This window comes from Rhineura floridana, chromosome 5 (genome assembly GCF_030035675.1).
Source record: "Rhineura floridana isolate rRhiFlo1 chromosome 5, rRhiFlo1.hap2, whole genome shotgun sequence".
Classification (NCBI taxonomy): domain Eukaryota; kingdom Metazoa; phylum Chordata; class Lepidosauria; order Squamata; family Rhineuridae; genus Rhineura; species Rhineura floridana.
Window position 1 is genome coordinate 142,669,664 of NC_084484.1, and position 24,662 is coordinate 142,694,325.

At 41.8% G+C, this 24,662-nt stretch overlaps 1 protein-coding gene across 1 annotated transcript in view; it reads left to right on the top strand.

Moving 5' to 3' along the window:
• QTRT2 (queuine tRNA-ribosyltransferase accessory subunit 2) overlaps positions 1–23,753 on the top strand; it is a 40,452-nt gene extending 16,699 nt beyond the window's left edge. The window contains exons 5-9 of the mRNA XM_061628359.1: positions 227–436; positions 1,706–1,905; positions 13,186–13,337; positions 14,835–14,952; positions 21,951–23,753. Of these exons, the coding sequence (XP_061484343.1) occupies positions 227–436; positions 1,706–1,905; positions 13,186–13,337; positions 14,835–14,952; positions 21,951–22,182 (912 nt within the window). The 3' untranslated portion in view covers positions 22,183–23,753. The remainder of the gene's footprint in view (positions 1–226; positions 437–1,705; positions 1,906–13,185; positions 13,338–14,834; positions 14,953–21,950) is intronic.
• The last annotated feature ends 909 nt before the right edge of the window (positions 23,754–24,662 follow it).

The following is a 24,662-nucleotide window of genomic DNA, read 5'->3' on the forward strand; positions in this document are numbered from 1 at the left end:
AGGGAAATGCACGTCATGATTAAGTCAGAATATGGGGCAATTTGAACGAAACATAGGGGAGGTGGGAATTTGACTTCCACTGCCATAAAGCCTGGGGTACTGCCATAAAGTGTCATTCTGCTGGGAGTTTTCAAGCTGTATAGGTGTTGTTCCAAGATTTTTATCATTCATTCGTTATTTCCTAATTTCTCAGTTTAAACTGTCTCTGTTTCCTTGTCTCTGACAGACAGTTTCTATATGGGGATGTGGAGGGCGGATGGAAATAACGCCATCCAAGTTCATGGCCCTCCAAAGCGTTATTCAGCCAGACTGGTTCCAGTGTCTCTCAGATGGGGACACTGTTGGAGAAGAAATCTCTAAGAAGAGGGCCAAAAAGTCTGTTGATCGATCACTGTCCTTTTTGGATGAGTGTCTACAACTGCAAGAGAAATCTCCAGTAAGACCTACATTTATTTGACCCATTACTGCAGCACCTGTGTTGAGCCTTGCAAGTCTCCCAGAACATGTGTTCCTGGAGCATACAATAGCTTGGCATAACAGCTTGGGTAGTTTTGAAGTCCAATATTTATCTACAGAACAGAACAAGTATACCTTAGTAGAAATATATCTGAGTAAGCTGTCTTTGTATCGTCCTCTCCCACATTCTTTGCCCTTTATCTGCATTGGGTAGGACAGTAAGCAAGTCTCCATCTCTTTTGTTTTATTAATTTAACTTTATATGCCATAGCAAGCAGAGATTATTTTCAGTCCCTTAAAGCTGTGTACTGCAGCCACAGGCTTCATTGCTACAAATATCAACTGGTGCTACTTCACACTTTCTCATGTAGAGACTAATTTCTGTGAACCCTTGTAACTTATTTTAAAATGTTTATATCTTGCATCTCCAAAACTCAAGGCAGCTTATAACAAATATTAAAAACATCAACAACAGCATAGAACAATAAAAATCCTGATAAAATACACATACATTCCTCAAGTCATCTTCGTGGTGGAGAAGAGTGATAATTGTGAAAGAAATATCTCAGCCTCTAGTGAATGCCTTGTGATGCTAATGAACACAGCAGCTTCCCAAAAAGGACATTCACTGTACCATTCAGGCATTATGCTTTCTTGGAAAATGAGCTTAGCTCTTGTGTTGGGGAGACTGAAGCATGAAGAATTCCTTAATCACTCTAAAGATTCTTCATAAGGTAATGACAGTCTAGAACGGTATGGTTCTCTGGCAATAGGAAACTCAGTCTGCCAGAGCCAGTAGTAGCTGTTCCTTAAAACATAGCAATCCTAGTGCAAGAGATCAGCTTTAAGTTACTGGGAACAGAGTCTTAGACCATTACATTATGTGTACTTAAGCTCTTATTTAAGCACCATGAAGGTAACTGTTGGTAAGATAATGGGAGAAAGCCAAGGGCAATGGTAAAGTGATTTTTCCTATGTCCCAATTCATTTGCTTACCCTGTATGCTCCATGCTGAACTTTTTCTCCTTTTGGTATCAGCCTCAAATATGGCTGTGCAATGGTGGCATCAGTCAATATCAGCAATGTAATCCTAACCATGTCTATTCAGGATTAAGTCCTGTTGAATTAAGTCGGGCTTACTCCCAGGTAAATGGGGGTTAGGATTGCAGCCTTAAAAAACCTTGCAGCCAGATTCTTTTTTAGCCAAAGGGTGTATTTATCTTACATTTATAACTTTCTTCCAAACCAGGAATTGCAACGGAGCTTGATAATTGGGGTCATTGAAGGTGGGGATGTGTTGGAAGAGAGGCTCAGATCAGCTAAGGAGACAGCCAAGAGACCCGTGGCTGGCTTCCTGCTGGACAGCTTTCAAGGAAATGCCATGACCAAGGAGACCAAGCTGGAACTCTTGTCCTCAGTTACAGCAATGCTACCAGAAGATAAACCAAGGTGAGATTGAAGTGTAAATTTGATCAAAAGCCCATGTAGTGTAGATATTCAGAAAGCTCCTGAGGTGTTTAAATCTCCAGATCATAGCTGCTGTTTTATGTGTCATTTTATGCTGACAGTCAGATTTTGATAATTTATGGCAGGGTGAGGAACCTCCAGCCCATGGGTCTCATTAGGCCCACCAGTCCTCCCTATTTGATCTGCCAGGCCATTTTGACCAAGCCAAGCTCACCTATCCTACAACTGATATGACATCAAGTATGAGGCAGGTAATGTCATGGCTGGCCCAAAAAAGGGGGTTGCAGGCACTGCTGATTAGCTGATCAGGGCATCTGCAAAGCCCTTTGCAAAGTGCTTTGAAGGTGCAACTATCAGCTGATTGTCGGGGCTTCAAAGCACAGGGCAGGGCTGTCTGCAAGCACAAAAGTTCAGCTAATTGTTGGATCTTGAAAAGAGCCTTGCATAGCTGAAGCCCCAACAATCAGCTGGGATCAGCATCTCTAGGGAGTTCCCCTTCAGGAACTTCCTAGTGCAATCAGATTGTGTGGAGGTAGCAGTTTGTATTCAGAATGCTTCCACCAGCGCTTTGAATATAAACTGTGTTCGGGGGTGGGGGAGGGAAGCTCAATTTTTAAAGATAGCATTTTTTTCCCCAGATGATGTAGTTTGTATTCAAAGCTGATTTCTCTGCAGAAGGGAAAAAGCTTCCTTACAGGAGTATTCTCCCCTCCACAGAGAGTTCAGAAGGGCTCCTTGTATTGATAATCAGCTGATCAGCAGTTACAGGGAGCCTCTTTGCAGGCATATGCTTCCAGTACCAATCAGCTGATTGGTGCTGAAAGTATGTCTTCAAAGGAGGTTGAAGACCAATCAGGATTATAGCAACCTTCTTTGAAGATACACTTTCAGTGCCATGTTATTATGTTAATATGACATCTGGTGTCTGACAGGTAGATGGTCCTGTCTACATGTCAAAGTTGGCCCACGGGGAGTGGGAGAGATAAGGATCTGGCCCACCAACCGGAAGGCTGACAGGATTTGGATTTAGCCATACAGTATCATTGCATCATCAGAACAAAGGGCTGACTAATTCATTCATTTCCCTGCCTTCCAGCCTTATAGTTTGATGTTTCCTCATGGCTGAAACCAAACCCAAATAATGTCATTGAAATAGTTTCAAGGAAGGAACTTGGGTTTTTAAACTTGTCACAAAACCAGTTTGGTTTGATGATCTTTTCAATGGAAAAAAGGATCTAAATTATACAGGCACAAGAGCGCCTATATTCTGTAGGTGATCTACCATGTTCAATTGAAATTACCCCCATGCCCTTCTGGCAGTTTGCATAAGCCCAAATGGTAACAGAAAACAACATATCTTATACCATTCAACTCAGAAACACTTATTTAAAAAGTGTGCTAATTTTCATGGCGATATTCAGAAAATCCAGGGAGAATTCAGAGATTGAAGTAAAACTTTGCCCCAAGACAACCCGGTAGCACAGTGTACTTTTTCCAATCTGTTTTTGCCTGATTTTTTTCACCTCTAATTTAAGAATAATTATGGCAGCTACTACACTTGTAGTGGACCCATTTGATAGCCCAGTCATCGGAGATGTGCCTTTTGGGGGTTTGAAGTAAAAAAACCCACAATGATTGATTTTTAGTTAATTTTTTAAATTTTACTTATTTATTATTTGATTTATATCCCGCCCTTCCTCCCAGCAGGAGCCCAGGGCGGCAAACAAGAGCGCTAAAAACACATCAAAACATCATAAAAAAGACCTTAACATATGTTAAAACAAAACACCTTTAAAAACTTTTTTTAAAAAAAAAGCTTTAAAAACATCTTTAAAAAAGGGTTAAAAACATATTGTTTAATATATAAAAAAAATATTAAAAGCAATTCCAACACAGACACAGACTGGGATAGGTCTCAACTTAAAAGGCTTGTTGAAAGAGGAAAGTCTTCAAAAGTCACCGAAAAGATAACAGAGATGGCGCCTGCCTAATATTTAAGGGGAGGGAATTCCACAGGGTGGGTGACTCCACACTAAAGGTCCGTTTCCTATGTTGTGCAGAATGGACCTCCTGATAAGGTGGTATCTGCAGGAGGCCCTCACCTGCACAGCGCAGTGATCGACTGGGTATATAAGGGATAAGATGGTCTTTCAGGTATCCTGGTCCCAAGCTGTATAGGGCTTTGCACACCAAAACTAGAACCTTGAACGTGGCCCAGTAGCACATGGGCAGTCAGTGCAATTATTTCAGCAGCGGGGTGACATGTTGGCGATACCCTGCCCCAGTGAGCAGTCTCACCACTGCAGCTTCCGGACCAACCTCAAGGGCAGCCCCACATAGAGCGCATTACAGTAATCCAGCCTGGAAGTTACCAGTGCGTGGACAACAGTGGTCAGCCTATCCTGGTCTGGAAATGGCTGCAATTGTCTTACCAGCCAAAGCTGGTAAAAGGTACTCCTAGCCACTTAGGTCACTTAAGCCTCTAGCGACAAAGATGAATCCAGGAGCACCCCCAGACTACGGACCTGCTCTTTCAGAGGGAGTACAACCCCATCCAAAACAGGCAACTGGCCAATTATCCGAACTCGGGAACCACCAACCCACAGTGCCTCCATCTTGCTAGGATTCAGACTCAATTTATTGGCCCTCATCCAGCCCACCACCGAGTCCAAGCAGCGGTCAAGGGCTTGCACGGCCTCTCCCGATTCAGATGTACGGAGAAATAGAGTTGGGTATCGTCAGCATACTGCTGACACCTCGCCCCAAAACTCCTGATGACTGCTCCCAAGGGGTTCATATAGATGTTAAACAGCATGGGGGACAAGATGGTACCCTGGGACACCCCATAGCACAACTGCCAGGGGGCCAAAAGACAGTCACCCAGTGGTATTCTCTGAGAGCGACCCTGGAGATAGGATTGGAACCACTGTGAAACAGTGCCTCCAATACCCATCTCACCAAGTCAGCCCAGAAGGATGCCATGGTCAATGATATGAAAAGCCACTGAGAGATCAAGTAAGAATAACAGGGTCGCACTCCCCCTGTCCTTCTCCCGATAAAGGTTATGCATCAGGGTGACCAAGGCCGATTCAGTCCCATAACCAGGCCTGAACCCAAACTGGGATGGGTCAAAATAATCTGTTTTATCCAAGAGTACTTCCAACTGCTGCTCCACAACCCTCTCAATCACCTTCCCTAAAAAGGAGGTATTTGCAACCAGTCAGTAGTTGTCACAACTAATGGATCCAGGGTGGGCTTTTTCAGGAGTGGTTGGATCACTGTCTCTTTCTAGGTGGCTGGGACCACTCCCTCATGCAATGATGCATTGACCACACGCTGGATCCACTCAGTCAACCCCCCTTGGCAAGCTTTAATAAACCCAAAAAGGCAAGGGTCAAGAGGACATGTTGCTGGCTGCATCATCGCAAGCACCTTGTCTATGTCATCAGGCCGCATCAACTGAAACCGTTCCCAAGAGTTGCAGGAGACGTTGCACTGGACATCTCATTGGGGACTACAGTAGATGTATATGGGGCATCAAGACTGCTATGGAGGCGAGCAACTTTACCCTTAAAGTGCCTTGCAAACAATTCACAGTGGGCCTCCGAAGGGTCTAAAACTCCATTTCCTGGAGTTGATGTCAACAGACCCCTGACATTACAGAAAAGCTCCACTGGACGGCTACTTGAAGATGCAATAGAGGCAGAGAAGTGGGCCTTCTTTGCCGCCCTCACTGCCACACAGTAGGCACGGTTATGATGTTTTACTCATGCCCGATCAGCCTCACAGCACGTCTTTTGCCACTTGTGCTGTATCCGTCATACAGCCTGTTTCATTGCCCTTAGCTCACTGGTGTACCACGGTGCAAACCGGGCTCCACAATGCCGGAGAGGGAGCTCAAGGGCAACTGTGTCAAGAGCCCGACATGTCTCACTGTTCCACAGAGTGACAAGGGCTTCAACAGGGTCACCTGCTCTATCTACTGGGAACTCCCCCAGGGCATTCAGGAATCCTGTGGATTCTATTAGGCTCCGGGGGCAGACCACCTTAATCTGTCCACCACCCCTGCAGGGAAGGATCAGAGCCATAAGTCTAAACTTCACCAGGAAGTGATCTGACCATGATAATGAGGTGACATCCACCACCCCCATCTCCAGACCACTCCTTTCTCCATCTGGAGCAAAACCAAGTTGAGGGTGTGCCCTGCCCTATGTGTCAGGCAATTAACATGGGATCCTATGATTATGCACTGCATGCATGGATTGACCCGCTCCGCCCCTCCCCCTCCCAGTGTTCTAGAAGCACAGACAAAATAGCCACTAGACTGAAAAGTCTGTGTTTCTGTCTTTAAACTGTGGATTCTCCCCCAGTTTTTTTAATAACCCCATGAAAATTGGCACCCTTGTTAAGCAAGTGATTCTGAGTTGAACAGTATAATTTTGGTGAGGTTTCCTAGTGACTTGTGCTTATCAGAATACCAGACAGGCCGGGGTGGGGGAATGGGGAATTGCAGTTCTAAAAGGAGAGAGAAAATGCCATTTTTTACTTCAACGTGTGGATTCTCTCTCAGTTTTTTAATAACTTCATGAAAATTGGCAGGCATGTAAACAAAGCATTTGTGAGTTGAACAGTATAATTTTTGTAAGGTTTCCTTGTGAATTGTGCTTTTGCTAACCTCAAGAAGGGTGGGGGGTGTAACTGTGGTTATAAATTAGGTCTATACTGTCCTTTCTCCCTGATATGCCACTTTTCTGTCTGCAGGGATTTTTGTTTTCTTGTTTTGAGGAACATGTCAGGGGAGGACATGTTAGTGATAGAGCAAGGGAAGCTGGTTTTCTCCTTGATTTGGTGGTAGGATGAGATACTCAGTGGTGCAGTTAGGTAATTTTAGACTCTGGACTTAGTGGTCTTATGGGGATAACACTTTCCTCCCTGCCTTGGATGTCAATATGTATTATTATTTTTACTTCAGAATGTGTTAAGGCAGTCCTTCTGAATTGAGGCAAATGCTGTGAAGCAGAAATAGGATGGTTCATAATATAAATCAGAGATAGGCACATGTTACTAAATTCTTCAAAACTACACAGGAAGTGCATTGGACTGTGAAAGACCAATCCAAATTGTGTTTGCATTTTCACAAATTTGTAGGCCAGTACAATGTCTCAGAGAGGAGGCGTGGTCTCGTGCACCCCTGGCACATTCACTACAGCTGCTTTTTGAAATTTGATAGGAACAGAGCTTGGAAAAGTTATTTGTTTGAACTATAACTCCCATCAGCCCAATCCAGTGGCCATGCTGCCTGGGGCTGACGGGAGTTGTAGTTTAAAAAAGTAACTTTTCCAAGCTCTGAGCCTTTAGCAATGCTCGTAAACCAAAGGTTTTTTGATGATAGAATAGAATATAGGAGGGGTTATAGGTTGGATTAATATGTTTTGCAGTGTGGGGAACGTTTTCACCAAATTACACCTGACTCTTTGAGCAAAAACATCCTGATAACTTTATCACTAAACTGTTGGCGGTGCAGATAGAAATTAGCGTATTTCAGAGTGAGGAACTTTGGTGGGGAATTGCAGATTGACATAAATTCACTCTGCAAATCCCCAGTGTCCAGGAGACATTGGTACTCCTTTTTTGTGTCTCTTGGCAGAAGGCTTGGGCACCACTGCCCAATGCTAATGAGAAACTTCTGTGTGTTTTTCTAGTCATTTTGTGTCAAGCTTGCAAAATACGTAAGTGGCGGAACTTTGGTTTGTGTTTGCCTGTGATTTGAAGATAACACTTGGTTGCAATTGGGAATTGTATTGCTTCTACTTTAAATACCCTTCCCCTTTTCAACAGCAGAATAATACTAACTTTGGTATCTGTGCTGGCTGTAGAAGAAAATCACCCCAAGAGCTTATCTGGGTTATTAAAAATGCAAAAAATTTCCCTTGGCAGTATATCTTTTTAATAAACTCCCCTCCTCCTTTGGGAGATTCTGTTTTTCAGCACTGGAAAACAGACAGAGCTTTCAAAGAAAATAAAAAGTTAATAAATTACTGGCAGATTGCTGCAAGGGAAGAGGCAGTTTTTGCTAGTGCATTCCACATTTTTCTACTTCTTCAGGGCTACATTTGATCAGTAGAGAAGGAAGAACTGGACATTAAATAGTTAAAACAATGTGGAAGTCACAAAATGGCAGGGATGTAGGAGGGGGGATGAGATGTCATTATTAGTGATGTCACAGGTATCTATAGAGCTTCATGGCACTAAATCAACACAATCTGTACAGCGTTCCAAATGTCAGTGGCTGCATTAGTAGGAGCATCTAAGCAAGTAGTTTGATTTGGGGATGCCCCAACCCCATGCTAGGCGGTGGGACAATGGGAAAGAGATTATCTCCAGCTCCATAGCTCCTCGTCCATTCCACTTATCTAGAGTATAACTGGTCCCCAAGAGACGAACAAGATGTTAACAGGTTGTGCTTGAAGGGCTGTACAACAGGGATGGAGACTTTCTCTGCCCAGTTTCCAAACACCTTCACCTGCTTTGCCCAGTTTCCAGGCATCCAACACAGAGTCTGGATCATAGAGAGGTCATGGTGAAAGGAAACCTGACCAAGTTACCTCTGATCCTGCCTGTGAAGAACAAGAAAGACATTCAGTGAGGGGGACCCGAATACCCCTCTAGGTAATTGGTTCTCTTGTGAAACTGTTCTTATGCTCAATATATTTCTCCTACTGTTCAACTGAAATCTATCCTCGAGCCCATTAGATCTAGTCCTGTCTCCTGGAACAGCAGAGAAGTCTTTGTCATCTTCTATAAGACAGGCCTTCAGGTGTTTGAAAAGTGCAGCAGTAGGCCCCTTTAAATAATACGTGCATTATATAGGTTTATAGACAAGTGTTTCTGTACTCATTCTCCCCCTCCAGGAAGTCTGGGCGTACAGCCAAGATAGTAGCTTCTAAAATCAACAAGTCTGTGTTAGAACATAAACAGTGAAGAGAACAGGAAATACCTTCTTAGGATTTTCTGAATGGCCGGCAGTAACCTGGCCAGTTCAGCTATGAATTGAAATAAATCTCTGGGAACATCTATGTTTATGAAACAGAAATCTATGAGAATGGAAAGGTGTTTGTTGTAAGACTGTCCCATGAGAATGTTTATGACAAATCTGTGGGAATGAATCCTTGAGAAAAGATTGTGGGAACAGCAAGATGATGCAGTAGTAGATCAGATGATCTTGAGATGGGAGACTATAAAGAGAGATCACAAACGCAGTTATTTACCAGTCTCATGGACTAGTCATAATGCTGTCAGTTTGCCTAATTGCTGAGTTATATATGTATGTGTGAAACTATTTAGACTGTATAAGAATATATTGCATTACTTAATAATCTTGGGTTTTGTGTTGTATGATTAATTCTGATTTATTCATTTACTGGTTTAGACAAAGTATGCTCATATATACTCATATAGAAATGTGTAGTCAATAAAAAGCATAAACTCCTTCCGCTGTGGAACTCCGTTTTTTTCATCTTGATTTCTCCCTAGTCCTGAGAGATTTCTGGTGGGAGTTTCCTCTTAAAGTCTGTCTGTATTAGATTCACTGCTGAGGCATGAGTCTAGATGAGTAAGGTTGCTTCATACAAGGACTCTATACAGCCTTAGGCTTAAGGGACAAGTGAAGAAACCTTGAATCTGTGCATAGGCGCAAAAGAGGTAGTTCAAACTATTTCAGTGCCATCATATTCCCCCAACAGTCTTGTCTTCTCCTGGCTATACATACCCAGTGCCTTCAACCTTTCCTCATAGGAGTTGTTTTCCTTACCACTGATACTCTTCGTTGTCCTCCTCTGGATTCATTCCAATTTATCTCCATCTTTATTATTGTGGTGCCCTGACCTGGCCACAGTACTCCATATAAGGTCTGCTGAGTATAGAATAAAGTGGAACTATTATTTCATGTTACTGGTAAATTATGGTTCTATTAATGCAGGCTAAAATTGCATTAGCCTTTTCTGCAGCTGCATCACACTGCTGACTCATATTCTGCTGCATTCCTGAGTTAATTTCACATGTACTATTGGCAGTACAGGTCTCCCCCAGCCTGTACATTTGATTTGCCTAAATGCAAAATTTACATTTGCTGAATTTCATTTTGTTTGTTTCAGCCTAATTTTCCATTCTGTCGAGGTCATTTCAAATTTATTTGTGTCTTCTGAGGTGTTAGCTATCCCTCCAGTTTTGTTTCCTCTGCAAATTTGATGATTCTCTCTACCTTTTTATCTATGTTGGAAGAATACTGAGGCGAAGACAGAGCCCTGCAGCACCCACTCAAAACCTCCCTCTGTGTTTACGAGGAACAACTGATGAGTGCTCTTTGAGTATGGTTTTCCAGCTAGTTGTTAATCCACCTGTCATCCAGCCTGTGTTTAACCAGGTTGCTCACAAAAACAAATGCTTTGCTGAAATAAGATAAATTACATCCATAGCATTCCCACTATCTGCTAAGCTAGTAACCTAGTTTTAACAGAGATTTGTCCTTGACAAATCTATAACATGGTTTGGTCCTCGAGGTATGGGCAAAGATAGAAGCTCCCATCTCTTCTTACCCAAGCTCGGCTGCTTGAGTTGCATGAGCACTCTGTATTCCTTCTATGACTACCCTGCCATCTGCATCAACTTTACCTGCACAAACTGCCCTCCTCCCCATTGCATTCAGCCTGGAATGAAAATGGCTGAAGTGATGGGGGAGGAAAATCTGCCTGTCAAATTTTGACAGACATCAGCTTGTTTTTTTAAGGAGTCACCTTGATGGCTGTTATAAAGGTTGCTGTTAAGGAACTTCAAATGTTAATTGTTTATATAATGGCTGTGTTAACTGAATAGCATTTTCCTATACAGGAAGCATAAAAATAAATACAACTCATTCTGTAAGGTTTGTATGGCCTTTCAACTATGGTCAGAAAAGTTTTTACTAAAATTTCAATTTATTATGGCACTGTGTATTTTTATTGTCACCTGCTAAATGCATTGACCTAAATTAGCTTATTCAGTTGTCAGCATGGCCATTATTCCTGAGGGAGAAAAGAACTGCTGTTTCTACACCTCCCTAGTCTTTGACAAAGCTGCCAGCTGAATCTTTGGAGTTTAGCATCACTATCATTAATAGTAGCATAAGAAGCATGGGTGAATCCAGCTGCATTTTGAGTCCCAAGGGGATTTTATAATGCTGGCTGATGGGAAAATGTTTTTGCAAGAAATTACTAAGGGTGAAACAAGTTCATGTGATCTGGTGGGCTTGAAAGAGAAATATGCAGACTGCCAGCAAAACCATTCATCTTTTTTGGGGGGAGGAGGGGTATAATTATTTAACTAGAGAAGTCCCAGCAAGAAGTACTATTATCTCCCATTTCACAACAATTTTTGTCTGTTTACTAGTAAAGTGATTTATACTTGCGGATTTTGGGTTTAGTTAATCCAAATAATAAATGAACACATTTATTGCAGTTGTTGGCCAGTTTACACAAATGAAAACACAATATTTGACACTTTCTAAATCAGGGATGGAAATCTGTAGCCCTCCAGATATTTTGAACTACAACTCCCGTTATTGCCCATGCTAGTTGAAACTGATGGAAGTTGTTTCTAACAATATCTAGACTAGAGGGCCACAGGTTCCCCGTCCCTGTTCTAAATAAACAGATGGCTGTAACAAAAACAAGTAAACAACATGAAATTAAACCAGGGCTGTAGCTTAAATCAGATACATGTTAACTGAGTTAACCCTTAACTGCAATGTGGAAAAAATTGCAACCTTTTCAGTATTTAGCAGAGGTGTTATCAGCTGAACAGTAAAACACACAATATCTCTCCTAATATGATACAAATTAGAATGCAACAATACATGTAATATGGTTTTCAGGTCCCCAGAGCCACAAGGCCAGCAAGCCTCTAAAAGAGATGGCTTATTATATTTCCTCTTTAACTGGGTAGAAGGTAATCTATTTGTATGAACCAGCGTAAAGTGAATCCAATACTTTTATGTACTTAGAGCTTTGAAAAGGAAGGAGAACAAAATTTAGATGCTTGCCATATCAAATTTTGATGATCTATATCACAGAAAATTTGGAGCAATGCTGGTTTTGCCTTCATTGCATCTAAAGATAAATATTCCAGTGGAGAAATCCCCAATTTCATTATATTACAGTTGACAGCCTTCCGCCATCTATTTCTGTATGAATCTTGACAGAATATAGAGTGGTAAGTGGCTTCCTGAGAGCCAAACAGATTTTTTTTCCTCTGGAAATCGTCAGTGCCAAAGCCATACATACCATAGATTTCAGTCCTGTTTCCTGACACAACCCTATATTAGCCATGCATCTATGGCAATATGTGTATCACTCTGAAAAAGAATGACCAATTTTTTTTACTTCTGCTGGTGCACTGTATCCACCTGACTACTTATGTGAAAGTCTTTTTTCTTGGAACACCTCCAGTGCTATATGCACTGAACATCCATCTCTTGTGAAAAAGAATCTTCATCGATCCATCAAACTGTTATGTGCTAATTGAAGTTCAGACTTTGAGACTGTTTACTTCATCTCCATTTTAAAGAACAGTGTATCATGAGCCAAGAAAAGGCATACAAGCCAGTAACTCAGGTATTAGCATATGAACTCAAATGGATAAGATGAGAATTCATCTTTTGGACTATGAAACATGCTGTAGATATGATAAACAATAATGGAAATGGCAGGGAGGTGAAGCTCTGGGGCCTTCACATCTGTTACTGGATGTCAAGGCAAAGACTTTTTAGTGATGGCTGCAGGGATTATATAGAGTAAGCTCTCTCTGATTAAATTCACTGATGTTAACCCTGTAGGCATTTGGAGATAATACCAGCTGCTTAGAGTCACAAGTGGAGAGAGCACTGTTGCACTCAAGCTCTGCTTTCAGACTTCTCATAGGCATCTGGTTGGTGATTGTGAGAAGAGCATGCTTAACTAGATGCGCCTTTGGCTTGATCTTGCCCTTAAATCACATAAGTCACTTCTGTCAGACTTATGGGGATATGCTTTACTCAGTACCCAACAAAGTTGTTTGGGATTAGCTATAATTATGTATGTATGATTTTATTGTTGGCTATAATTGAATGTTATGTTTTTAATTGGAACGCTCTGGTAATTTTAAAACAAAATTGGAAAAGTAATGTGTTGTGTGTATAGAATTAATAGACTGCAATAAATGAAATGGCTTTTGTCACTGTATTTTCTGCAGACTAATCCATGGTATTGGCAGGCCAGATGAGGTGCTGGAGTTCATTGAGAGAGGTGTGGATATTTTTGAGAGTTCTTTCCCTTACCAGGTGACAGAGCGGGGCAGTGCTTTGTCCTTCAGCTACAACTATAAACCAGATCCTGAAACAGCAGGTATGCTTCTTGATAGCTTCGTTTTCTGTGAATACGAAGATAAAGTAATATTAGTGGTTGCACATACGTTTAGCTCCTAAGGCTGCAGTTCTACACTTACATGGGAGAAAGCCCCACAGAATTCAATAGGACTTGCATCTTAAACATGCATAGTACTGTGCTAATAATCACCTTCTCTTTATCTCCGTGTCTCTTTTGTCACAAAATAATAATTTGGTTATTACAAAAGAAGCACTATTTTCAGATGAAGCTTGATGTTATTAAGACCAGTATTTTTTCTTAGGTATAGCATTCATTATAGTCCATAGACTTTATTGGGGCTTAAGACAGTTAGGATTTTGCAGTGGAAAGTTAAGGCAAGTCTTCTCTTCAACCTTATCTGGCTGGTACTGAAGAACTCTTTTTTGGTTTCACCTTGCTGATGCCCTCCCTAAAAGATTGCATGCATTATTAATGCAACTTGCTTGTACGTTTTGTTGTTGTTGTTGTTGTTGTTGTTTATGGCAAAACTGAAGTTCCTTTGATTGAAAAGGAAGTTTAGGGACTGTTCTTTTACTTAATCAAAAGATTTCAAACAGGGCTGTCAGTCAGTTCACAAACAGGGCAAGTGTGAAGATGTAGACTATAAAAGGAGCAGCTGATAGCTTTCTTAATGGCTGTTTTGGGTGTTTTTTTATTTCATGCCGTGACAACTCGGACCGGATAAGTATATCTTTCATCACATTTTCCACAAGCCTCACTTGCCAAGTCATATAGAATTTAAGGTGCAAAGGGGAAACACTCTGCTCCTTTGTCTCCTTGATTAAGAAGCTGTAGAGTCCCTCTCTGTGTTTCCCAGTACTTTGTGCTGGAAATTAGAACATAGCCTTTTATTTAAAAAACCACTCTAACACCTAGTCTAGTTTTAGAATTTCCAAAGGATGGATTAGCTTCACATGCATTTTCAGTCTTTTCTCTACTCTAGTGATTTAATGAACATTTCAGTGTGCTGAAAACTTAGAGCTAGAATATAAAGCCTCTCTTCATCTTTAAAAGCACCACTTCTGTGACAGTCTAAACTTTCTGATTTAAATCCTTTCAACAAATTGACAGATTGTCGGATTAAACATGGAGTGCGGATCAGATGCAGGTCACTTGTGAACACTATCAAAATAAAAATAAGTCATTGAATTTGGTGACTGTATAGTGTGCTAAATGCAGTTGAGGCAGGAATGTATTTTAGTGGTTATTGGGGATTAAGGGAGGGAAGGCAGCAGAGCAACAAAAATAAAAGTGTAGTCATTTGAGCTTCATGATTAATTTGCTTCCTTCCCCCTGTCTCATCACTTTCTTTTTTATTTCACTATATTGTGATTATCATGTCAACATTTTAAATGCCAGTGTGGGTTTTTATGAGAGAGTCGTCTCATCTTGACGTCTTTATGAAGGGTTTGAGATTGGGGACATTCTCCTATTTTCATTTCACCTTATTATTTAAATACTTTTGCTTCATTGCAGTCTTAAAAGAGAATGGGAAAACAGACGTGGGGGGCACAGAGGATGGAAAAACAAAAAATGAAACAGTCCATGGAGCTCAAGAAATTACTTCATTTGAAATAAATTTGAAAGAAAAAAGGTATGTTGGTTCAAGAGTTTGGTTTGAAATGTCAGCTTCTGCTATGGACTGTGTGTGTTATGTGCCTTCAAATCAATTACGACTTATGGCAAACCTATGGATCAGCAACCTCCAATAGCGTTTGTTATAACCCACCCTGTTCAGAACTTGTAAGTTCAGGTCTGTGCCTTCCTTTATGGAATCAATCTATCACTTGTTTGGTCTTCCTCTTTTTCTACTCCCTTCTGTTTTTCCCAGCATTATTGTCTTTTCTAGTGAATCATGTCTTCTCATGATGTGTCCAAAGTATGATAACCTCAGTTTCATCATTTTAGATTCTAGTGGTAGTTCTGGTTTAATTTATTCTAACACCCAATTATTTGTCTTTTTTGCTGTCCATGGTATGCGCAAAGCTGTCCTCCAACACCACATTTCAAATGAGTTGGTTTTTCTCTTATCCACTTTTCACTGTTCAACTTTCACATCCATACACAGAGATTGGGAGTACCATGGTCTGAATGATCCTGACTTTAGTGTTCAGTGATACATCTTTGCATTTGAGGACCTTTTCTAGTTCTCTCACAGCTACCCTCCCCAGTTCTAGCCTTCTTCTGATTTCTTGACTATTGTCTCCATCTTGGTTTACGATTGTGCTAAGGTATTGATAATCCTTGAGAAGCTTAATGTCGTCACTGTCAACTTTAAAGTTACATAGATCTGTTGTCATTACTTTAGTCTTTTTGACGTTCAGTTGTAGTCCTGCTTTTGTGCTTTCCTCTTGAACTTTCATCAAAATTCATTTCAAATCATTACTGGTTTCTGCTACTAATATGGTATCGTTTGCATATCTTAAGTTATTTATATTTCTCCCTCCAATATTCACACTTTCTTCATCTTGGTCCAATCCTGCTTTCCATATGATATGTTCTGCATATAAACAAATAGGGTGATAAAATACACCCCTGCCTCACACCCTTTCCAATGGGGAACCAATCGGTTTCTCCATATTCTGTCCTTACAGTACCTTTGTCCAGAGTATAGGTTGTGCATCAGAACAATCAGATGCTGTGGCACCCCCATTTCTTTTAAAGCATTCCATACTTTTTTGCGATCTACACAATCAAAGGCTTTGCTGTAGTCTATGATGCACAGGGTGATTTTCTTCTGAAATTTCTTGGTCCATTCCATTATCCAACATTTGTTTGTGATATGATCTCTGGTATCTCTTCCCTTTCTAAATCCAGCTTGGACATGTGGCATTTCTTGCTCCATATCTGGTAAGAGCGTTTGTTGTAGAATCTTGGGCATTACTTTACTTGCATGGCATATTAAGGCAATAGTTCTATAATTACTGCATTCCCTGGGATCCCCATTCTTTGGAATTGGGATGTATATTGAACGCTTCCAGTCTGTGGGCCATTGTTTTATTTTCCATATTTGTTGACAAATTTTTGTCAAAATTTGGAGAGATTCGGTCTCAGTATCCGGGGAGGGTTAATTGTTATAACTGTAATGCCTCCTGCCCAATTTTAATATTGTTGCTGCAGATGTATTGTTTTTATATTGTATTACTGTATTTTATCAATTGTATTTTAACAATTTTGTAAGTCGCCTAGAGTGGCCATTGGCCAGATAGGCGATGAAGAAATTAAATTTATTATTATTATTATTATTATTATTATTATTATTGCTATGCCGTCTATTCCTGGTGATTTGTTTCTTCCAAGTATTTTAAGAGCAGCTTTCACCTTACATTCGAAAATTTCTGGTTCTTCATCATATGATTCCTCTGTGAATGAATCTGACACCCTTGCATCTCTTTTATATAGTTCTTCAGTGTATTGCTTCCATCTTCCTTTTATTTTATTTCATTCAGTCAGTGTATTCCCCTCACAATGTTAAGGTGCACATCCTAGAGGGGGTGCTATGGACTCCTTCAAGTTATTTTACTTGCTGCTTAATGTTGCTGCAATCCTGTGCACATTTGCCTGGGAGTAAGCCCCACTGAACATGGTGGGACTACTTAGAAGTAAATATGCTCTGTTAGACACAGTTTTTAGTCCATTTAAGTTTATAAAATAAATATTGTGAGAGAAGTGTTAATGGTTCAGAGTTTTTGTACTGGGAATGAGGAGAAGCAGACTGCAATCACTCAAGAGTCAAAAGAACATAGAAGTATTACTATCTCTCTGCCAATAACTGAACAAGTATAACAATGAATAAATAAATAACCACCCCACAGTGTTTCAGCCCCAAACTAGTACTAGTTGCTGAGCCCAGTGAATTTAATTCTGGAGGAGGGTGCCGACCTGGCATGTATAACCGAGACCTGGGTGGCTGATCAGGGAGGAGTTGCTCTTTCCCAGCTTTGTCCACCCGGGTATTTGGTTCAGCACTGTGGTAGATCTGAGGGCCGGGGAGGGGGGGGTCGCTGTGGTCTATCGAAGTTCTTTCCCTCTCACCAGGCACCCTGTCCAGACGGCGACTGGTCTGGAATGTCTCCACCTTGTATTGGGCCAGGGAGACAGACTAGGAATACTGTTGGTGTACCGTCCACCTTGCTGCCCAACAGCTTCCTTAGCTGAGCTGACAGAGGTAGTCTCGGAGGTGCTGTTGAGATCCCCTAGACTTTTGGTACTGGGGGATTTCAACGTCCATGCTGAGGCTGTCCTATCTGGCGCAGCTCAGGACTTCATTGCCTCCATGACAACAATGGGGCTGTCTCAATTTTCTACCGGCCCAACGCATGTGTCAGGACATACTCTTGATTTGATCTTCGCCACTGGACATGGAGACGGTGATCTGGTGGTGGGGTGTTTTTCATCTACCCCATTGTCATGGACAGATCACCGCTTGCTGAGATTTAGACTTACAGCGGCTCTTTCCCTCTGCAAAGGTGGAGGATCTATTAAGTTGATCCTCTCCCGGAGCCGGATGGATCCTGCAGGTTTTCAGAGGGCTCTGGGAGATTTTCCGGCTGATAGGACCGGTGCTCCTGTCGAGGCCCTGGTCGCACTGTGGAATACGGAGCTGACCCGGGCTATTGACATGATCGCTCTCGCGCGCCCCCTCCGGTGTAGAGCTCATACAGCTCCGTGGTATACCCCGGAGTTGAGAGCGATGAAACATGAGAGGAGGAGGCTGGAGTGCAGATGGAGGAAAACTCCCAGTGGATACAATTATGCTTTGGTAAGTGCCACCAATAAGTTGTATACAAAAGCGGTAAGGACAGCAAAGAAGCTTTATTTTGCTGCCTCTATTAGATCATCTCTATGCCGCCCAGCGGAGCTTTTCAAAGTCGTGCGTGGGCTTTTACACTCTGGCCCCCACGATACTATGGAAACATCTGAAGCCCGCTGCAACGAAATTGCTGGACACTTTCAAGATAAGATCGCATGTATCCGCAGGGATCTTGACTCTGATGTTGTGACAGATGAATCTATTGAAGTGTCCGGAGCACGGCCTTGTCCTTCTTTATTGGATGAATTTCAGTTGGTGCAGCTTGAGGAAGTGGACAAGGTGCTTGGAATGGTTTGGGCAACCACGTCTGTTCTGGATCCTTGCCCATCTTGGCTAGTGAAAGCTAGCAGGGCTGGGACCACCGGTTGGGCCAAGGAAGTGGTTAATGCCTCCTTGAGGGAGGGAGTAGTCCCTGGTAGCCTTAAGGAGGCAGTAGTGAGACCTCTTTTAAAGAAACCCTCCTTGGACCCAGATAATTTGAACATCTATAGACCGGTGGCGAATGTCCCTTTTTGGGGCAAGGTTTTGGAACGGGTGGTTGCCAGCCAGCTCCAGGCACTCTTGGATGAAACCGATTATCTAGATCCGTTTCAATCCGGTTTTAGGCCCAGTTTTGGCACTGAAACAGCCTTGGTCGCCCTGTATGATGACCTTTGTCGGGAGAGGGACAGGGGGAGTGTGACTCTGTTGATTCTCCTTGATCTCTCAGCGGCGTTTGATACCATCGACCATGGTATCCTTCTGGGGAGGCTCGCGGAGTTGGGTGTCGGGGGCACTGCTTGGCAGTGGTTCCGCTCCTATTTCGCGGATCGTCATCAGAAGGTAGTGCTTGGGGAACATCACTCGACACCCTGGACTCTCCATTGTGGAGACCCCCAAGGGTCGGTCTTGTCCCCCATGCTTTTCAACATCTACATGCAGCCGCTGGGTGCGGTCATCAGGAGTTTTGGAGTGCGTTGCCATCAATATGCTGATGACACGCAGCTCTATTTCTCCTTTTCATCTTCTTCAGGTGAGTCTGTTGATGTGCTGAACCGTTGCCTGACCGCGATAATGGACTGGATGAGAGCTAATAAACTGAGATCCAGACAAGACCGAGACACTGTTGGTGAGCGCCTTCCCTGCTCAGATGGTGGATGTTCACCCTGTTCTGGATAGGGTTACACTCCCCCTGAAAGAACAGGTACGTAGTTTGGGGGTTCTTTTCGACTCTTCCTTGTCTTTCGAGGCCCAAGTGGCCTCGGTGGCACGGAATGCATTTTACCATCTTCGTCTGGTAGCCCAACTACGCCCCTATCTGGACAGGGACGACCTCGCCTCCGTTGTTCATGCTCTGGTAACTTCAAGATTAGATTACTGTAATGCGCTCTACGTAGGGCTGCCCTTGAAGACAGTTCGGAAGCTTCAGCTGGTGCAGAACGCGGCTGCCAGACTATTGACGAGGACCAGTCGGTCTTCGCATATAACACCTATTCTGGCGCGTCTGCACTGGCTTCCTATTTGCTTCCGGGCGAGATTCAAGGTGCTGGTTTTGACCTATAAAGCCTTACACGGCGTGGGACCTCAATACCTTGTGGAACGCCTCTCTCGTTACGAACCTACCCATTCACTTCATTCAGAATCTAAGGCCCTCCTCCGGGTACCAACCCATCGGGAAGCCCGGAGGGTGGTCACCAGATCTAGGGCCTTTTCTGTGGTGGCCCCTGAGTTGTGGAACAGCCTCCCCAAAGAGGTACGCCTGGCGCCTACACTTCTATCTTTTCGGCGCCAGGTAAAGACCTTTTTATGCTCCCAGGCATTTTAATCTTTTAATCTTCTTAACCTTTTTAATCTTTTAATCTGTATTTTTTAATTTGTGCTGTATTTTGTTTTTGTCGTGTTTTTTGTTGTTTGTTTGTATATGTTTTTGTGGTTTTTTATTATGATATATTGTATTTTACTTTGTTTGTTCACCGCCCTGAGAGCTATTTTTGCTAAGGGCGGTATATAAATCAAAATAATAAATAAATAAATAAATAATAAATGAGTCAATGATAAGTCTATTCTTATTCTATATTTGGTAGTCACTTTATCCAAAACGTCTCAAAGCAATTTAACAAGATAAAATACAGACAAATAAAATTAATTAAAAGCTGAAAATTTAACAAAAAATATACAATACAGTATTCCTAAAATGCTAATCCAACAACACAATAAGGAGGACAGGTCCCATCCCACCCAACTAAAAGATGAGCACTGCAGCAGAGGCTAATTTAACTACCAATGGTATCAGATGGTCAGTGGTGTCAGATAACTTGCTGCTGCGAGGGTGGCAGTTTCTGTCTCTGATCTTTCAGCTTGTCAGAGTTTGCTTTACTTTCTTTTTTCTCTAACCACTCCTTTCTCTTGTTTCCTTTTCCTTCTTTGCGATCTCACTCTCCGTTCAACTTCTCATCACTCTGTTGTTTTCCTCATTTCTTTTCTCTCCTCTCCCCCTCACTGCCTGCACTAATGGTCTTTCCTTAACTGACTCTCATTTCTCACCATTCCGTGTCCCTCCCATTTGCACAGCTCATGTTCTAAGAACTTAGGAACAGGCATGATGGGAGCCATGACTGGCACACGACACTTCAGGTGGCCAATGGTTAGAAAATATCCAGAGTACAATTGATGTACACTCTAACCAACCATCTTTGAGTAATCTTCTGCCCTATAAGTTCCTTTTGAAAAATAACTTGTCTCATATAACAGATATGTTACTAAAAGCTTTTGATGCTTTCCACATCTGTATGTATATCCTGGCCAAATTTAGGATAGGGAAAATTAGTTTCTTGCTAACATTTCAAACATTAAATAGAAATTATGACTGCCTTTGGTTTTCATGCTGTGCTTGGGACAGGCTAGGGGGATGAGCTTGTATTTTGTGAAAATCATCAAACCTTAAAGGGACCTGAACAATCTTGGCTATCCGCCCACACACAAAAAATCTTGAGTTTCTAATTTTTTGTTGGCAGCAGAGCTCCATGGTGCCTTTTGCTGCAGTGGTGCTTCTGCAGCTCTCTGCCTTATTATTGTGGTGTTTGGTCTCCTGCTGTGTTCTATAATAGAACACGGAGAACAGATCGATAGCAGCAAGATCTTGATACAGGGAAGGATGAGTCTACCATTCACCATGGATATTCATCCTGTCATAGTAATTAACACATTGGTTACCATGCAATTAAAATGTAGTAATTAAAGTTTCAGGTTGGGTGGGACATGGCACACACATTATCAGGCTCTCTAGCATTTCAGATCAGGAATTTTCTGATGACTCAGCTAACTGGTATTAGAAAGATAGTTTAGCACACCCAGGTGATAAATCCATTTTAAGTTTCAATAGATTGTAAGCCCCTTCGGATAGGGACCTGTCCTCTAAAGTGCTGTGTACATGGATAGCGATATATGTCAGGAATAAAGTTGTGGATACAAAGAGGCACAGGGGGGTGAGGCTTTCCTGTAAAGTTGGTGGATATAGCAAGGGCTGAGGAAATAAAGCAGCACTGCTAGACAGAGGTGTACTTGGGGAGAAATAAATAACATGCCTCCTCATCTGGTACTTCAGACAAGGAGGAGGTGGTGGCGGGGGAACAGAGAGGTGAAGGCATGACAGATACCTCTTCCTTTGCAGTTAGACAGAGCCTCACAATGATTTGTGAGACTTTTATTGGCTGCCCCATTGTGCCCAAGGTGAAAGTTTGGGGGGGGTTGCTTTATTTTATTTTATTTTAGCTTGAATATGTGCTTCTTTTCTTTCTTAGGTACCAGGATGATTTTAGTCCTTTAGTGCATGGATGTTTGTGCTACTGCTGTAAGAATCATAGTCGTGCCTATGTTCATCACCTTCTTGTGACCAATGAGTTGCTAGCTGGCGTACTGCTTATGATGCATAATTTTCAACACTATTTTGGCTTCTTCTGTTCTGTGCGAGATGCTCTAAAAGAAGACAGGTTGGATCAGTTGAGAGAGATTGTCAGCAGGAAAGCACCTTGAGGCCAGAAATGCACAAACAGTATGGAGAGAAAAAGAACCCACGAAGCAAGAGAGTGCATACTTTGGCTACAATTAATCTCATGTCATCTGTAGCACAAGCCTTCTGGAGTGATAGTCTTTCCCCCACTAGCCAATCAATTACAGCAGGGATAGCCAATGTGATGCCCTCCAGAAGTTGTTGGACTACAACTCTCATCATCCCTACCACTGACAATGCTGGCTGTGGCTAATGGCACTTGGAGTCCAACAACATCTGGAATACACCACTGGCTACCTCTGGGTTAAAGGAACCAGAAAAGATACAAGCTGAGATTTATAGAGATATCCTTTATTAAGCCGGGCACCTTTATATTCATGAATTTGTGTCTGTAATCCTCAGGAACCTTAAGAGTACTAGAACTGGGGTGAGAAGAAAAGAATATAAACTGTTGCATGAATCATCTTTTAAATGTCAGCTTCCATTGTGAGCTCTGATTTCATCCTAATTATACATAACTGGGTAATATCAGTCCATTTGGGGCTTTATTTAAAGAGTCTCTGGCAAGAAGATGAAGCGTGTAGAAAGGACTCCTCTTTGTAACACTTTGACCCTTGCTCACTGGGTATGTAGCTGCCGTTTTGCAAATGGGACCAAACACTGTATTCCTCACAGTATGCCATAGCTGATTCTACACTGCACTTCTCTGTTACAAAGTAACAACCAATTTGGCTGGTCTTAGTCCATAGTATTGATAAAATGTCCCTAAAACAATAGCTGTTTTATCTTCAGGGATTTTAGATTATTGGATCAATTTTCCTCTTCCATATTATATTTTCACCCCCAGTTTATGGGTGGCAAAGAACACGCCTTGAGTAAATGTGGTTGAACAAATGTTCATATGTGGTAGTTCTTTTATGATAATGGAGCACACAGACAAAACATGTTAGGCTTCTGTATCTTATTCAGCTCAATCATGTTCTTTTTTATTGGGTGTCTTTTTGTACATATGGAATCATTTAAAGGTTTTTTATTATTATTGTACTTTATGGGAAATGTCAGTAAGGCACTTGGACACATTTTTGTATTACTTCTGAGTAACAGTGTTGCATGAAACAGCATAGGCATTAAAATGCTTGGGCCCTAATTGTACCTTGCATGTACTAGTGGGCTGTGTTCCTGCTACTGTGCGTGAAGATCAGGGTGTGTTCACCTACCAGTGTAATCAGCTTTGCAAAAGCCAAGTGCTTGTTTGAAAGAATGGGAAGACTGAATCTAGACTCTCCCCACTCTTTCAAATAAGTGGTTTGCACTGTCAAAGCTTACAGTAGTGACCATTTTTGAAGGCATGTGATATGAATCTGATCCATCACAGATCAATTCTTTAACCACTTTGGGGTTTGATACAAGTTTTTTTAACCCCATACATTGCCTTTTCCCACACCTGAAGCCTGACACAGCCGGATCAGGGCAATAAGAAGTGATACCCCCACCCTGAATTGGAAAGTGGGGAGGGTGCTAATCTTATATCCTGTGCAACTGTACCTTATCAACATCTTTTAATAATAAATAAAACATTTTTTTAGTTTTGTCATTATTGATTCAGTCTTTCACTTGTGAGTTGTTTATATGAATGAGAATGTTATGAATGTGAATCAGGATGTTATGATTTAATCTGCTCCTGAATATTCCTTCCCTATATTCTTAAAGGTACACAATTAACAACTGTCTTGTGTTTCATTGGTTGCCTTTCATTCTGTGTTAATTTTTCTAATACCGTAGCATGGAAAAGATTTGTTATACTTCTCTCAAAATGGAGTGACTTTTGAGGAAACACACGAAGTCGCCATGTACACTTAAGAAGGAAATACATGGCATAAGAATGTCAGAGCCTGCTAGATCAGGCCAGTGGCCCATCTAGCCCAGGATCCTTTTCTCACAGTGACCAATCAGATGCCTATGGGAAGCCCACAAGCAGGACCTAAGCTCTAGAGCACTCTCCCCTCCTGTGGTTTCCAGCAACTGTTATTCAGAAGCAAACTGCCTGCAACTGTGGAGGGAGACCATAGCCAGGGTTGCTTAAAGTAGATATTTAAAATTTGGCTTTTACAGAACTTCAGATCAGAGCTGTCCCTCCTCATTTAAAAAGGTAATTATTTTTTCATGGCCACAAGCAGTATGTTTGGCATACTTATTATTTATTATTGCTTGTTACAAGTTCTCAAAGGGATTTATATGGTTGCCAAGCAATCAGGTGTTGGGCACGGTGTGTTGGGCAGTGTGTTGGGCACGGAAACACTTTCCATGCAGAAGATCCCAAGTTCACTTCCTGGCATTTCTAGTTAAAAGGAACTCTGGAAGTAGGACTGGGAAAAAGCCCCTTTACTTTGTACCTTGGAGAGTAGAAATTACTAAGCAAAATGAGCTAATGGTTATATTTATTTATTTATTTTACAATAATTTTACAACAGATAATTAAAACAGTTAAAAACAACCTAAACAT